The sequence below is a fragment of the Triticum aestivum genome, chromosome 1A (genome assembly GCF_018294505.1).
Source record: "Triticum aestivum cultivar Chinese Spring chromosome 1A, IWGSC CS RefSeq v2.1, whole genome shotgun sequence".
Taxonomy (NCBI): domain Eukaryota; kingdom Viridiplantae; phylum Streptophyta; class Magnoliopsida; order Poales; family Poaceae; genus Triticum; species Triticum aestivum.
The window spans coordinates 108,911,984-108,930,074 of record NC_057794.1 but is presented as its reverse complement, the minus strand read 5'-3'; the positions used below and the strand labels follow the sequence as shown (position 1 = coordinate 108,930,074).

General features: G+C 47.7%; 1 protein-coding gene across 1 annotated transcript; it reads right to left on the bottom strand.

The window, feature by feature from the left end:
- Positions 1-3,491: 3,491 nt before the first annotated feature.
- On the bottom strand, positions 3,492-6,047 carry LOC123039228 (transcription initiation factor TFIID subunit 13). The gene is made up of 5 exons (XM_044462481.1): positions 5,488-6,047; positions 5,362-5,399; positions 4,529-4,588; positions 3,868-3,942; positions 3,492-3,769 (listed from the first exon to the last, which is right to left on the bottom strand). Exons 1-5 carry the CDS (start codon positions 5,822-5,824, stop codon positions 3,656-3,658), a joined length of 624 nt encoding a protein of 207 aa, XP_044318416.1. The 5' UTR covers positions 5,825-6,047; the 3' UTR covers positions 3,492-3,655.
- Between the last annotated feature and the right edge of the window lie 12,044 nt (positions 6,048-18,091).

The following is an 18,091-nucleotide window of genomic DNA, read 5'->3' as shown; positions in this document are numbered from 1 at the left end:
ATTGTGATAAATCCTAGATGGGAAAGTAGTGGTTGAACCCCACATCAGTGCACCCACGCAAAAAAGAACATACCAAACATTTCAAAAAAATCTGAAACTTTATGGAAATGATCATCAACAAATATTAGAGAGGCCTGCCAAGTTTGGTGGTCAAATGACATCCGAGGAAAACTGTACAAAAAACAAAAATACTAATTTTGGTCAAACAATTTACGTATATTTGAGTATTTTTGTCTTTTTTTGTATAGAGCTCCTGGGATGTCATTTGACCACGAAAAATTTCAAGCCTCTCTAACATTTCCTAATGATCATTCGCACAAAGTTTCAGATTTTTTCAAAATGTTTTAATATGTTTTCTTCCATGGGTGCACCAAGGATGGGTGTAGAAAAACCACTCTTATCTTCGTAAACACTTTCTGCAGAAACTGCTCGTAACTGTAGCAAAGTTCTTATTTTATACGAACAAATTTAAATACCAATTTTTTTGAAACAAAATACGAATATTTCACAAACCATTGAAACCATGATCCTAACTTCCCATCTGACCATTCCTTGCCTCCTACCATATATTATGCCATTTAAAAAAATCATCTCCAATAACTTCCTGCTTCATCCCATAAAAAACCCAGCCTACCCCTACCATTTTTGTCCCTTCAAAACCCTAGTCCACTCCCTTTCTGTGTGAACAGCCTAGCGCGGGAAGGGTTTCTTCCTTTGAGTCCTTCCACGCCAATGCCACTCCGACCCCCGACTTCAGTCGTTCCTTGTCCCATTCAACCCCAGTAGTACACCAGACGACACCCCCACTTCAACTACCTCGACCCCGGCCACCGCTTCAAGACCCTCGCGAGGTCGCTTCCCTCCACCGTGTGTGACATGGAGTAGCACGTCGCGTAGGCTGTGCCGCCTCCGTCGAATGCGACAGATCGTCCCAGCTGGACACGCCTTCTTTCCTCGTCACCTGAATTCTGCTCTAGGTTGTGACATCACCTCCCTTGTTCGGCCCTGCTTCGACGTCCTCGAATGTTCCTCCCATCCCCCCTAGAGGCAGGGCGTGTCCACGGCTTCCCAGCGTCTCCTTAACCTCCACGGGTAAATGTCGACATCATATTGCCTCCCAGAGGTTCGGTGGCATAGGTGCACATGGACTAACCAGTTCACTGACTGGGCATGAGTTGGGTAGTTTTCTTTTCCTTTTTTGTTTGGTTCAAGATTATCTTCCTGAACAATTGATGGCATGTAAGTGCATAGGGCTAGTTGAATCACACTTTTGTGGAGTATTGCCCCTGTTTGTATATCTTCCCAATGAAGTGCTTAGGCGGGCATTATGATGAGTGTTTTGATCACGCTAGAGGCATCACTAGTCTCGAGTGAATTGACTAGCTGATATCTGCACGAATTGAGATGGTCACACAAGGAAAGTTTTAATTTATATGAGGTTTTGGCAAAATTGGATTTAATTTGAGTATGGGTAGGGAATCACAATAAGTGTTTCGATTTAGTGAAGATTTTGGTAAGATAACACATTTTTTTTTATTTCATTGAGGCTTTGGTAACATTTGATTTTATTGGGTTTGAGTTTGAGTAGAGGAACACAAGAAAAAAAGACGATTTAGTTGAGGTTTGTTAAGATTTGATTTTGTAGCGGAACACGAGAATTTTTCTGGATTAGTTGGGCTGTTGGTAAGATTCGATAGTTAATGCATGATGTGGAGGGAGGGGTGACGTACAGAAGAAAAAACTAAACAGTGGAAGGGCAAAGATGGAAGCGAACATACAACAATGAACTCCCATTTAGTATTACTCAAAAAAGAAGAACTCCCATTTAGTAGAGATATTTTCACTTTTAATTGAGATGCAAGTGATTAGAGAGTCTCGTTTCTCCCTGGGTTGGGTGGGTTGGTTTTGGGTGATTTCGAGCAGTCCAAATATTTTCCCCGGGTTTGTAAAAGCCTGCTATGCTAAGCCTGCATGGCAAGCTGCGCTTGAAGATGCGAAGTCGCCTTGGTGTCGCATGCCCGCATGCCTTTCTTTTTTGGGACCAACTAGTTAACAAGTACCCTTTCGGGGATACTCCGCGAGCATCCGGGAGCGTTTTCCCTGTTGACATGTGATGCGCCTAGGCCAGTCGCACGTTGGACGCACTAGGGGATGATTTTTTTAAAAAAAATTGCACACCTTTTTTTGAATTTTTAGATTATGCTTGTTTTTTTTCTAGGTTTTCGGCATTTTTAAGTTTTTTGTACTTATTCTTCTCCCGTGAAGCACACGTGCGAAAAGCATAGATGTGCTTCTCCGTGAAGCACACTTGTGCTTTTTCGGGAAACACATTTGTGCTTCCCAAAAGTTAAAAGCACAATTTTGTTTCATGAAAAAACACAAATGTGCTTTGGCGTGAAAGCACATGTGCTTTCCATAGTCGTGCTTCGACGTGAACACACTTGTGCTTTTTATAACTCACATTGTGCTTCCCAGAAAGTATGGAGCATGATTGTATTTCTTGAAAAGTGAAAAGGCGCAAATGTGTTAAAAAGGTGAAAAAGCACGGTTTCAATTTTATTTTTAGGTTTCTTTTCTTGAATATCGTTTTCCCTTTCTGTCTCCATTTTATTTTTCAATTTTTGGTTTGTTTCAAAAAAGTTCACCAAAACCTACTACTGAGATCTAGTTTCAAAGATCTCGATGCGAGAAATAGGTGAAAACAGTTCATGATTTGGACTCACAATTCGTGAGATAAAACGTTTTGAAAAAACAGATGAACGAAAAACACACACAAAACTCTCATATTGCAACACGAAAGGCATTTTCCTTATTTAATACGGTTTTGCTATTTCTCACGTGCCTAATTTTTATGTTGCACAGTCACTTTTCTCTTTTTTCCTTCTTCCCAACCTAACCAGAGAAGAATAACCCGACTATCTATCTTAGGGGGCAGCCATGGCCTCATTATTTATCGTAGGGGGAAGCTACAACCCCATTATCTATCTTAGGGGTGGGGTGCAGGGGATCGTCAGAGGCTTTCACCAATGGTGTGAGGCTTAGAGGGGTGGCCGGCGTGATGGCTAGCAACGGCAGTGGCGGTTGGTTGAGGGGAGGGCAGGGGGCGGCGAGCCAGTGCGTGGTAGCGCCCGCCGACTACAGGGGGTGGAGGTAGGCGGATGGGCAAGGAGGAAAGCTGCAGGGAGGAGGAACAAGATGAACAAGTCGCGTCATGAATTTAGGCCGTTGGATATTGAGCCTTTTTTCTGCCACCTGTTAAAATAGACGGCCCCTATTTAACAAGGTTGCCCTTGATCAGACACATGCAACAAATACTACTTCCTCTAGAAACGTTCCCGATTGTAATGTGCGCATATTATATGCGTAGTACTGAGTTAGGGCGGACAGTGCCTGATATCAAAAGATGACAACCAGATTTTTATGCCTAATATGACTGAGCAAAGCGTACAACCATCCATTCATCACAGTGGAAAGTGCTACATGACGCCAACTTGACAGAAAACAAACTCTTTTTTTTTGAATAGTTTGGATTGCTTCACATTGTAATAGTACTCCGCATACAAATGGATGTCAGTGAGCTTATGCATCGTCTGACCAGTTAGTGGAATATTGCAGATAACATGGTAGTCTCTGATGCTGCTCAAGGACGCATATATCACTCATTGGTTACTACTAGTGTTTCTTCATTCACATCAAAAGCTTTCCTTGCTTGCTTGAGCTCTTCATTCATGGAGAGTAGCTCGGTAGCACGGTGCAGTTTCCGCATATCCTAGGGAAAAAAAGTGAAATGCAAATGCTTAGCTTTGGCGAACTCTGGTGATACAAGTGAAGAGGAAATAACATAGTCTCATGTAGTCCAGACCATACCTTTCGGATAAGGTAAAGAAAATCCTCTGTCAAGAGCTTCCCCCTCTTTGAAGCCACATTCTGAGCCTTGTGGACCTGGGAAAAGGCACACCATGGATTCACTCGGCTATGGAACCATAAACTACTCTAAAAAAAACAATGGAATTATAAACAGCCATGAACTTGAAAAACAAACTGGCATAACTGGTTAAATATGGCGCAATTCTGGATTTCTTGGTTCAACATGAATGGTTTGTGTTGAAAGTTGTGGCAGGTAGATGAGTTACTCATTTGTGTACAATACATTTATTTGAAATCAAATTGACTCACTATCGTACAGTGCAAGATGTCAATCCATATTCAGATTATTAATCAAGAAAAAACAGTTACCCAATTATGTCTATTTGCATAGGAAACTACCCAAAACTTCCTAAGTGTACTTAATGGACTCTACTGAAAAGATGAATAATGGTTCAATGGGTCATGCTATCCTCAACAAGACCTTCTATCTGTGCATAGTGTGTATTCTTTTACCAGGCCAAACATAAACTACATAGTTGTACAAATGGCAGAAAATGGGTCACGCAATCCTCAACAAGACCTTTCTATCTGTGAACAGTATGTATTCTTTTAGCAGGTCAAACATAAATTAAACAGCTGTACAAATGCAAGAGAAACTTACGAGGTCAGTAACATATTCTACAACAATGTCCTCCACAAGTGCAACTGTTTCTGGAAGTGGCTGCAAAACCAGCAAAAAAAAGTCAGTTGCATCGTAAGTCCAGAGCATCTAAGATTTAAAAGGGGAATAACATGTTCCTTTACTCCATCTTTTTTTTTTTATTTTTGAGATCTCTAGTAGGAGCATTGACTTATTTACTATGCGAAGAGTGAAACTAAAATATTACAAGGCCCGCCAGGCTATCCACACAGCAGCACCGAAAAGAAATGAGAGGCAATAGATGCTAGCTGGCAAAAAACTAGGGGTTCCTCTAGGACCTGCCCAACAGAAAGGCATCCAGTTCAGCTCGCCCTGAACATGAGAGGCCAAACGGCCAGTAGCCACTCACGATGAAAAAACTAGCGGTTCCTTCCACACATTCAACATAACATAGATGAACAGCACACATAATTTTAATTTTCAATAGAGATTGCAAGCAACCACTATCCCATATGCATTGACACTTGTTAGGGATTGGCTGTTGTCTGATTGCAAAGGTGTAAGCTAAGCAACAACCAAAAATCATTGATAAACACAGTCTAAGCAAATATGTACTGATTCCAGGTATGTCCCTTTTACTCTTCTAAATATATTTCAAATTTTCAACCATTAAATATTACAGTAACATGGTATACCCACGCCTTGTTTGCTACCACTCTTCTTGCAAAATGCCACTTATGGACCATTGCATCCTGAATTCTTAAATACACTACACTGACTGCATTCTGTTCTACATAATTCCTAACCAAAAAAATTAGGGAACCAGAGAGAGAATTGGTCATGGGTCAACTTACATTTGGATCGTCCCCAAAGCCATACATCATGTGCTGCACTGAAAGGAAACGAATAGAAGTGAGCCACAAGTATGGGGAAAATAAACAGAAAAAACTAACAATTCAGAAAACAGAAGAAGGCCTTACGGTCCTTCTGGAAGACGCCGCGCTTGCGCTTAAGGCTTGATGCGGCTGCGTCAGCGCCGCCAACGGCGTGCGGTTGGTTGGAGGAGGACGCCTGGCCCGGCGCCGCGGCATGCGCCGAGGCCTTGGACTTGCCGGCCGCCGGCGTGGCCGGGGAGGAGTTGTGACCGTGGCCCGAGGCCCCTGCCGCGGCCGAGGACTTGGACTTGGCAGCCGCAGGCGTGGCCGGGGAGGGCTGATGGCCCTGGCCCGAGGCCGCTGCCGCGGCCTGCCCCGAGGACTTGGATTTCCCCGCAGCCGCCGCGGGCGGGGCAGGGTGATTGCTGCTAGGGTTCTGCATCCCAGCGTCGGGGGGCAGGACAGAGTGGCGAGGCAGGGGCAAGAGATTTCGGCTGGCTACGCTTCCTAGCGGCGCCCGGGGATTTTGATCCGTCGGGCTCCGGCTGCGTCTAGGGCTTCCCGTTCACTGCTGCGGTTGATTTCTGCAATTCACAAAGAGGAGCGTACCTGCGGTTCACGGCGAATAAGAGCAACTGTAGCACGCCCCACATCCTCACGGCCGTAAAACGTATTTGCAGTTTAGAAAAACGTCTTTGCGGGGCCGCGGTTGCAGATATAGCTGGCCAAACGGGTCGGGCCGGTCCGGCCAGGCACGGCACGGCCTATCCTAATCGTGCCTGGCACGGCCTAGCCTGCGAAGGCATGATTATTATACGGGCCGTGCCGTGCCGGCCCGCGTGCTGCAGCCTGCAGCCCAGGCACGGCCCGTATGTTAATCGGGCCGGCCCATCGGCACGCTAATTTGCCTTCTATTTTGCGCATTGGGCGTTTTTAGCCTATTTTTACATGTTGGGCCACATTAGGATACATAAAAATAAAATAAAAAGATAATCGGGTTGTGCCGTGCCGGCCCGCGTGCTCGGCCTTCAGGCCCAGGCACGACCCTTGACGTGCCGCGTGCCGGGCCTGGCCCATTTAGCACGTGCCGTGCCGACCGTGCTACCGGGCCGGCCCAGCTATCCCGGCCCGTTTGGCCACTTATAGTTGCGGACTCCGCATAATAGACCTGTATATTCACGAAATATGTTTTTTTATGGATCGGCTTTGCGGCGTCTGATCTGACGCAGCTTCTCCCGGCTCGTAAAACTTAAATTTGCACCTTAATTTGATCTAGCATATTGCATTTCTTCGCTTTTTCAACAACATTGAATATAAAAGACATCACCAAATCTTTGCTAGAATAGCAAGATCAAAGAAAACAAGAACCACAAGTATGCATTTTAGAAGATTTTCAACTTTCATAACTGTTCCCACTAGTTGAACTAATATCTTCTCCATGCATTCGTTGTTGATCTATGGATTCTTGATTTTGCATTCTTCTTTCTTCATCTTTGATTCGAAAGAAATAAATGTTGCTTCTCCTCTAGTTGCACATGCAGCCGCATCATCGCTTTCAATTATACTAACGAGTGCACCAACATCTATAAAGTTTCTTTCTATCAATAAATCAATGTATTGGTCTTCCCAAAACCAAAATGAGCATCCATCGTCCCACACAAAGAATGGCCATGTTCGAAATGAGGATCCGCAAATTGAACTAAAGAATGAGCTATCAAATGAGCTACCGCAAGTGCACGTACCCCGCCGTTTTCGCATTTGAAGAACACCCATTCGATGTGCTTCGGTGATAATCCACAAGTATAGGGATCGCAATAATTTTCGAGGGTAGAGTATTCAACCCAAATTTATTGATTCGACACAAGGGAAGCCAAAGAATATTCTCAAGTATTAGCAGCTGAGTTGTCAATTCAACCACACCTGGAAACTTAATATCTGCAGCAAGGTATTTAGTAGCAAGTAATATGATAGTAGTAGTAACGGTAGCAGTTTTGGTTATATAGTGATTGTAACAGTAGCAACGAAAAAGTAAATAAGTGAACAACAATATATGAAAAGCTCATATGCATTGGATCAGTGATGGATAATTATGTTGGATGCGATTCCTCATGCAATAGTTATAACATTGGGTGACATAGAACTAGCTCCAGTTCGTCAATGTAATGTAGGCATGTATTCCGAATATAGTCATACGTGCTTATGTAAAATAACTTGCATGACATCTTTTGTCCTACCCTCCTGTGGCAGCGGGGTCCTATTGGAAACTAATGGATATTAAGGTCTCCTTTTAATAAAGTACCGGACCAAAGCATTAACACATAGTGAATACATGAACTCCTCAAACTACGGCCATCACCGGTAAGTATCCCGATAATTGTCATCTTGGGGTTAACGGATCATAACATATCATAACATATAATAGGTGACTATAGACTTGCAAGATAGGATCAAGAACTCGCATATATTCATGAAAACATAATAGGTTCAGATATGAAATCGTGGCACTCGGGCCCTAGTGACAAGCATTAAGCATAGCAAAGTCATAACAACATCAATCTTAGAACATAATGGATAGTAGGGATCAAACCCTAACAAAACTAACTCGATTACATGATAAATCTCATCCAACCCATCACCGTCCAGCAAGCCGATGATGGAATTACTCACGCACGACGGTGAGCATCATGAAATTGGTGATGGGGGAAGGTTGATGATGACGATGGCGACGGATTCCCCTCTCCGGAGCCCCGAACGGACTCCAGATCAGCCCTCCTGAGAGAGTTTAGGGCTTGGCGGCGACTCCATATCGTAAAACACGATGAATCCTTCTCTCTGATCCCCCCCCCGAAAGTGAATATACGGAGTTGGAGTTGAGGTCGATGGAGCGTTAGGGGGCCCACGAGGCCGGGGGCGCGCCTAGGGGGGTAGGCGTGCCCCCACCCTCGTGGACAGGGTGTGGGCCCCCTGACGTGGATTCTTCTTCCATTATTTTTATATATTCCAAAAATAATCTCCGTTGATTTTCAGGTCATTCCGAGAACTTTTATTTCTGCACAAAAATAACACCATGGCAATTCTGCTGAAAATAGCGTCAGTCCGGGTTAGTTTCATTCAAATCATGCAAGTTAGAGTCCAAAATAAGGGCAAAAGTGTTTGGAAAAGTAGATACAACGGAGACGTATCAACTCCCCCCAGCTTAAACCTTTGCCTGTCCTCAAGCAATTTAGTTGATAAACTGAAAGGGATAAAGAAAAACTTTTACAAACTCTGTTTGCTCTTGTTGTTGTAAATATGTAAAGCCAACATTCAAGTTTTCAGCAAAGATTATGAACTAACCATATTCACAATAACATTTACGTCTCATGTTTACTCATATTAACGACATAATCAACTAGCGAGCAATAATAATAAATCTCAGATGACAACACTTTCTCAAAACAATAAAATATGATATAACAAGATGACATCTCGCTAGCCCTTTCTGAGACCGCAAAACATAAATGTAGAGCACCTTTAAAGATCAAGGATTGATTATACATTGTAATTCATGGTAAAAGAGATCCAGACAAGTCATACTTAATGTAAACTAATAGTAATGGATGCAAATGACAGCGCTGCTCTCCAACTGGTGCTTTTTAATAAAAGGATGATGACTCAACATAAAAGTAAATGGATAAGCCCTTCGCAGAGGGAAGGAGGGATTTGTAGAGGTGCCAGAGCTCAGTTTTGAAATAGATATGAATAATATTTTGAGCGGTATACTTTCATTATCAACATAACAACCGAGAGATATCGATATCTTCCATGCTACATGAGGGAGTCCTGGATTAGGGGGTCCTCGGACTGCCGGACTATATACTTTGGCCGGACTGTTGGACTATGAAGATACAAGATTGAAGACTTCGTCCCGTGTCCGGGTGGGACTCTCCTTTGCGTGGAAGGCAAGCTTGGCAATTCGGATATGTAGATCTCCTCCCTTGTAACCGACTCTGTGTAACCCTAGCCCCCTCCGGTGTCTATATAACCCGGAGGGTTTAGTCCGTAGGAAGAGAACAATCATAATCATAGGCTAGCTTCTAGGGTTTAGCCTCTACGATCTCATGGTAGATCAACTCTTGTAATACTCATATCATCAAGATCAATCAAGCAGGAAGTAGGGTATTACCTCCATCGAGAGGGCACGACCCTGGGTAAACATTGTGTCCCCCGCCTCCTGTTACCATCCGCCTTAGACGCACAGTTCGGGACCCCCTACCCGAGATCCGCCGGTTTTGACACCGACATTGGTGCTTTCATTGAGAGTTCCACTGTGTCGTCATCATAAGGCTTGATGGCTCCTTCGATCATCGGCAACGAAGCGATCCAGGGTGAGGTTTTTCTCCCCGGACAGATCTTCGTATTCGGCGGCTTCGCACTGCAGGCCAACTCGCTTGGCCATCTGGAGCAGATCGAGAGCTACGCCCCTGGCCGTCAGGTCAGGTTTGGAAACTTAAACTATACTGCCGACATCCATGGAGACTTGATCTTCGACGGATTCGATCCCGTGTCAGGTGCGCTGCATAGCCACGACGAGCATGACTTAGCTCTGCCGCCGGACAGTGTTCGGGAGATCACACCTGTGGCAACTCCAGCCCTCGATCCGGAATAGATCGCGCCGTCCGAGGACGGGTGGATGGACCCCGCCACGGAGGCCGCACACTCAGCGGCGATAGATCCGAATACTGGCTTCACCTCCTATGAGACCTGTGTTGCCGGGTCCTTGGATTCGTCCCCGGCCACGGGTTCCAAACCGCCTGCATCCATGCCTATCGAATCTGATTGGGCGTCGATCATGGAGTTTTCCTCCGCGGATATCTTTCAGGACCCACCCTTGGGCGATGTGCTAAATTCATTAAGGTCTCTCTCCTTGTCAGGAGGCCCTTGGCCGAACCGTGTCCGGCTTGAGTGGGAAGCGGACGACGAAGAAATTCATCCCCCACCCACCACCCACTTAATAGCCACTGTTGACGACTTAACCGACATGCTTGATTTCGGCTCTGAAGACATCGATGGTATGGACGATGATGTAGGAGAAGAACAGGAACCACCACCCACAGGGCGCTGGACTGCCACCTCATCATATGATATATACATGGTGGATACCCCCAAAGAAAGCGATGGCAATAAGGCAAGAGAGGATAATCCCCTCGAGAAGCAATCTAAGCACCGGCGTCAACGGCGCCGCTCTAAGCCCCGCCATAGCAAAAATGGAGATACCGTCACAAGAGACAATAATGTTGCGGATAGCGCCGAAGACGAAGACAATCCCCTCCAGCCAGGCCTCGAGCGGGAGGATGGGCAAGCTATCCCTAAGGAACAGGCAGCAGACGGAGAATCAGAGGATGCCAATTACATGCCTCTCTCCGAAGGCGAGGTGAGCCTCGGCGATGAAGAATTTATCGTGCCTGAGGATCCCGCCGAACAGGAGCGCTTCAAGCGTCGGCTTATAGCCACAACAAAAAGCCTGAAGAAAAAGCAACAACAGCTTCAAGCTGACCAAGATCTGCTAGCGGATAGATGGACTGAGGTCCTGGCGGCCGAGGAATACGAACTCGAGCGCCCAACCAAAAGTTACCCAAAGCGCAGGTTGCTACCCCAACTCGAGGGAGAAGCATTAAAGCCTACACTTCCAGCGTATGATGCGGCTGACCGACCATCTTGTGGCCGAGACAAAGCGGCATGTCAGGCCGAAGTCCAGCCCGCACCCCATCGCCAGTTAAACAAAAATACCAAGGCCCGGGGTAACATGCAGGACCTGCGAGACGCATTGGAAAACAAAGCAGTACATGCAAGATCGATCTACGTATCACGGGGGCGCGCCCCAACACATGACGACGACCGTCACGCCGGATATACTAAAAGCAAATCCGGCCGGGCCGAATACAGCACACAAGACTCGTATGAACTCCGTCATGATATAGCCCGGCACAGAGGCGCCGCACACCCCCTATGCTTCACTGATGAAGTAATGGATCACGAATTCCCAGAAGGTTTTAAACCCGTGAACATTGAATCATATGATGGTACAACAGACCCCGCGGTATGGATCGAAGATTTCCTCCTCCACATCCACATGGCCCGCAGTGACGATCTACATGCCATCAAGTACCTCCCATTAAAACTCAAAGGACCTGCTCGGCATTGGCTCAATAGCCTGCCGGCAAACTCCATTGGCAGTTGGGAGAATTTGGAGGACGCATTCCTTGACAACTTCCATGGCACTTATGTGCGACCACCGGATGCCGATGACTTGAGTCACATAACCCAACAGCCAGGGGAATCAGCCAGGAAATTCTGGACTCGGTTCCTAACTAAAAAAAAACCAAATTGACGACTGTCCGGATGCCGAGGCCTTAGCAGCATTTAAGCATAACATCTGCGACGAGTGGCTCGCCCGACACCTCAGCCAAGAAAAGCCGAAATCCATGGCAGCCCTCACGACACTCATGACCCGCTTTTGTGCGGGCGAGGATAGCTGGCTGGCTTGCAGTAACAACACATCAAGAAACCCTGGCAATTCAGATGCCAAAGATAGCAACGGCAGGCCACGTCGCAACAGACACAAGCGCCGCAACAACGGCGACAACGCTGAAGACACGACAGTTAATGCCGGATTCAGTGGCTCTAAATCGGTCAGTGGAAAAAGCCATTCAAAAGAAGCAATCCGGGCCCGTCCAGCTTGGACTGCATACTCGATCGTTCGTGTCAAATTCACGGCACCCCCGATAAACCAGCCAACGACACCAACAGAGAATGTTGGGTGTTCAAACAGGCCGGCAAGTTGAATGCCGAAAAAAAGGAAAAGGGGTTGCATAGCGACGACGAAGAGGAGCCCCTGCCGCCGAACACAGGAGGATAGAAGAAATTTCCTCCCCAAGTGAAAACGGTAAACATGATATACGCAACCCATATTCCCAAGCGGGAACGGAAGCGTGCACTGAGGGATGTCTATGCGATGGAGCCAGTCGCCCCAAAGTTCAACCCATGGTCTTCTTGTCCGATCACCTTCGATCACAGGGACCACCCCACCAGTATCCGTCATGGTGGTTCTGCCGCATTGGTCCTTGACCCCATCATTGATGGATTTCACCTCACTCGAGTCCTTATGGACGGTGGCAGCAGCCTGAACCTACTCTATCAGGATACAGTGTGCAAAATGGGTATAGACCCCTCGAGGATCAAACCCACCAAAACCACCTTTAAAGGTGTCATCCCAGGTGTAGAGGCCTGTTGCGCGGGCGCAATCACACTAGAAGTGGTCTTTGGATCTCCGGACAACTTCCGAAGCGAGGAGTTAACCTTCGACATCGTCCCCTTCCGCAGTGGCTACCACACACTGCTCGGAGGAACCGCATTTGCCAGATTCAGTGCGGTACCACATTATGCATACCTCAAGCTCAAAATGCCAGGACCTCGTGGGGTTATAACAGTTAATGGAAACATAGAACGCTCGCTCCGCACGGAGGAGCACACTGCGGCCCTCACAGCAGAAGCGCAAAGCAGCCTTATGAGGTAAACCGCCAATTCGGCGAAAAAGACCCTGGACACCTTCAAACGAGTCCGGAGTACCCCGCAAGAGGATCACCAGGCACGTTTATAGCTTGCCTAGCAATTCGGCCTCCATCCTAGTCCCAGTCAAGCAGCGAAATTTGCGCCGCGCGTACATAATTACGCACTGAAGATACCATGGGCATAGGCGGAGGCACGACCCACAATGCGGCTCAACCCTTCAGGACCCGTATAACTTTAACATTTTCTTCCTTTCAGGCCCCTATTCTCTAAAGGCCCTCTCCGATCGTCTGATTATCGGATCCGTCAGGGGAAGGAAACACCAAGGAAGCAAGAAGCTTTGACATACAAGGGAATCCTCAGGTGATCTCTGATAATGATCAATATACCTGTTTTGCATACCCACACGCAGCTTGACCTTGGATAGGACATGTCAAATAGTCATATCTTTTACTTATTGCACAACATGTATGCATACGATTTGACATATCATCTAAATAACAATGTACAACATTAGCTCATTATTGCATTCCTTTATCTTTTTTCCCTGTCTGCTTATTTACGACAAATCACACCCGTACATTCTGATGCGACCAGTGCGCCAGGGGCTTCAGTGTACCCCATAACACGGCATGAAAAGTCCGAACACTTTCAACAGTGCGGCACCCCGAACTTATAGCATTATATGCATCAGCTCCGAATCATGTCCTGGGTCAATAGTTGGGTTTGCCCGGCTCCCATGTTTTGGTACCTTACGTTCCGCTATATTGGCTAAGGTAGCACTGGGAGATCTACTGCGATTGTGTCCCGGTTCTTCCGGACGAGCACCTCAGTAGAGAAAGCCGAAAACTGACTGTCATGATGCAGCGAGAGCTGGTCGCTGTTCGAGAGGTCTCAAATCCTTAAAGATTTTTTCCGCTTCGGGCGAAGAGTCGGCCTTGTCCGATTTAGGCATACATAGCGCCCCAAGTTCGGCCTTCCGAATACTAGGGGCTTCGCCGAAATTTAAAATTGTAGACTTCTATGGCTAAGTGAGAGTGATAAAGCTTTATAGTCCGATTGCCTGATTCGTTGTGCTGAACACCTCCTTCGAAGGACCCAAAACTGGGATAAAGAGTGGTCAGGTTTATCCCGAACACCTCAGTACTAGTTACATGGGGGCAGAAGCCGACGACTGGCCAACTCTCAAATTTTATAAACAGCCGCACAGAAGGTAATATTTTAGATTAACAAGCGTTACATAGCGCACATGAACTCGTTCCACATTACATGATCACATGAGTACATTCATTCAAATATTACATCCTTAGCACATTCCTCTGGCGGCCCCTCCTTCACCAACTTTTCAGCGTCCATCTTCGCCCAGTGCACTTTCGCCCGGGCAAAAGCCCTGTGTGCACCCTCAATGCAGACGGACCGCTTTATGGCTTCAAACCGTGGGCAGGCATTCACAAGCCGCCTTACCAGGCCGAAATAGCTGCCAGGCAGGGGCTCGTCGGGCCACATCCGGACTATGAGGCCCTTCATGGCCAGTTCGGCCGCCTTGTGAAGCTCGACCAGTTGCTTCAACTGGTCGCTCAAGGGCATCGGATGTTCGGTCCCAGTATACTAAGACCAGAACAACTTCTCCGTCGAGCTCCCTTCCTCGGCCCGGTAGAACTCCGCGGCATCCGACACACTGCTGGGTAGATCTGTGAATGCTCCTGGAGAGCTCCGAATTCGGGTAAGTGAAAGGAAAGTTTCCTTCACATGCTTGCTTTGCATAATGAATGCCTTACCCGCCGCTATCTTCTTGACCGCCTCAATTTCCTGGAGGGCCTTTTGGGCTTCGGCCTTGGCATTTTGTGCGTTCTCGAGGGCCTTCGCAAGCTCGGACCCTTGCGTCTTAGAGTCATGCTCCAAGGATTCGTACTTCTTGACAAACTCCTGGAGCTCTTGGTGAACCTCGCCGACTCAGGCTTCTTGCTTCTCGCGCTCGGCGCGCTCCTTGGCCGCTTTGCCTTCGGCCTTGGACAGCGCCTTCTTCAGGGCCGCCACTTCGGTCGTGGCCCCTAGCAAAATTCACGACGATCCTGTGATCTAACAACCACTTTCCTTTTTCTTTATCAATAAACAGACGAGGTATTACTTACCTCTGTTCTCTTCGAGCTGCCAATTGGTTAGGCCGAGCTCTCCCTCGGACCGCTCAAGGTCCCGCTTCAGTGCGGAGACCTCCCCCGTGCGAGCGGCAGCGGCCAGCAGTGAAGCCTGCTTATTCACATAAACATATTCTGATTAGACTCCTGTGATTATTATTTGATCCTCTGTTCGGCCTTTCTTTGCGAACACCAAACAGAGCATCAGGGGCTACTGTCTATGCTGTAACATTTTCTCATAATTTGATTACTTACCTCAAAGCATGTTAGGATGCTAGCACAGGCTTCAGTCAGTCCGCTTTTGGTGGACCGAACCTTCTTGACCACCGCACTCATGATAGTGCGGTGCTCTTCGTCAATGGAAGCACCGCGAAGTGCTTCCAGCAAATTGTCCGATGCCTCTAGATGGACAGAGGCCATCGACATAGACGGCTTGCCCCCCTTTGTGAGGGACCGCGTGACAAAATTCGGAACCGCTGGAGGTTCCTACGCAGTATTCGCCTGGGGGCTAGACTTGCTGCCCCCGGCATTAAAGCCCATGGCAGTCTTGCCCCTCGTGCGCCCAGCATACGGAATGTCTCCTTGGGGCGCCTCCAGAACTGTCTCCCCTTGGTTCAGTTCCCTTTGAGACAACACCTCGACATCGTCCGTAGGGCGGGGGGAGGAGGCAGTCGGGAGTGAATCGTTGTTCATCTCCGACAGGCCCAAAGACTCATCCGAAGAGGATACGTCGATATGGGCTTTAGATGGACTGCATTATCATGTTCATCATGATAAGAAGCAATAAAATAAAACATACCAAGAACTATTATGGTATCCGGATACTTACGACTTCGCCAGGGGCTTGTCCCTGGATAACCACTCCTCGTCGCTAAAAGCGGCCGCCGTGGAGCAGTCCGGAAGCATAGTCCTTCCCTTCTTGGACCCTTCAACCTCCCCTGACGGGGCGGCCTTCCTTTTCTTGTCTCCCCCAGATGGGGGGGGAGAACTTTCCTCCTCCTCGTTTTCATGGGAAGAGGGCACCTCGGTGTTATCGGACGATGAGTCCGATACGACCTTGCGCCGGAGACCTTTCCTGGTCCCCATGGCCTTCTTCTTGGTCTTCTTCTCCGGCGCCTCATAGGGCGCTGGAACCAGCATCTCCGTTAAGAGAGCCCTTGCTGGATCTTCGAGCAGTGGGGCCGGACAATCGATCCGCTCCGCCGTCACGACCCAGTCCTGTTAAATGGCATGGTGGCTTAGATCCCCCACATGATTATACTGGGGAAAGAAACATCTTACGAGATATAAGGAGCTCACCGGATTGGCAGGGCACTTTGCGCTGAGTCCGCGATCCTCCGTAAGGGGAGGAGGTACCTCGGTGGACTTGAACAACACCTTCCAGATGTCCTGGTGCATCGTGTCGAAGAGCTCTCGTAGCGTCCGGTGCTTAGCCGGGTCGAACTGCCACATATTGAATGCCCGTCTTTGGCATGGGAGGATCCGGCGGAAAAGCATGACCTGGACCACGTTGACAAGCTTGATTTTCTTGCTTATCATGTTTTAACACAGTTTTGGAGTCCGGTCAGCTCCACCGATGAACCCTAGGATAGGCCCTTCTCTTTCCAGGAGGTGAGCCGCATGGGGATGCCGGATCAAAATTCGGGGGCCGCCACCTAGTTGGTGTCACGCGGCTCGGTGATGTAGAACCACCCCGATTGCCACCCCTTCACGGTCTCCACATAGGAGCCTTCGAGCCAGGTGATGTTGGGCATTTTGCCCACCATGGCGCCTCCGCACTTCGCTTGTTGGCCGACCACCACCTTCGGTTTAATGTTGAAGGTCTTCAGCCACAGGCCGAAGTGGGGCATGATGCGGAGGAAGGCCTCACACATGACGATAAACGCCGAGATGTTGAGAATGAAATTGGGGGCCAGATCGTGGAAGTCCAGCCCGTAGTAGAACATGAGCCCGCGGACAAATGGGTGGAGGGGAAATCCCAGCCCACAGACGAAATGGGTAAGGAATACAACCCTTTCATGGGGTTCAAGGGTAGGGACGATCTGCCCCGCGTCTGGGAGCCGGTGCACGATATCTGCGGCCAGGTATCCGGCTTCCCGGAGCTTCGTAATGTTCTCCTCTGTAACAGAGGAGAACATCCACTTGCCTCCCGCCCCGGACATGTTTGGAGTGGTTTTGCGGAGAAAATGCGAACTTGGGCGCCGGAGCTCGAGTGTGCGAGGATGGATGGGCAGGGAAGAAGAAGGCGTGGGTGAAAAGGAGGAGTCCTTGTCCCTTTATAAGGGCGGAAGAAACTATGCGCCTCCCCACCTGCCTGGTAAACTCACTTATTCCCCAAGCGCCGTGATTGATGGCGCGGTTGGGTTACTGTTACGTCTCCAACGTATCTATAATTTTTTATTGTTCCATGCTATATTATATTCTATTTTGGACATTATTGGGATTTATTATACACTTTTATATTATTTTTGGGACTAACCTATTAACCGGAGGCCCATCCCAGAATTGCTGTTTTTTGCCTATTTCAGAGTTTCACAGAAAAAGAATATCAAACGGAGTCTAAACGGAATGCAACCTTTGGGAACGTGATTTTCGGAACGAACGTGATCTAGAGGACTTGGACCCTACGTCAAGGCATCAACCAGGAGGCCATGAGGTAGGGGGCGCGCCCTCCACCCTCGCGGGCCCCCTGTTGCTCCACCGATGTACTCCTTCCTCCTATATATACCTACGTACCCCCAAACTACCAGATACAGAGCCAAAACCCTAATTCCATCGCCGTAACTTTCTGTATCCACAAGATCCCATCTTGGGGCCTTTTCTGGAGCTCCGCCGGAGGGGGCATCGATCACGGAGGGCTTCTACATCAACACCATAGCCCTTCCTGAAGGAAATATGCCCTAGAGGCAATAATAAAGTTATTATTTATTTCCTTATATCATGATAAATGTTTATTATTCATGCTAGAATTGTATTAACCGGAAACATAATACATGTGTGAATACATAGACAAACAGAGTGTCACT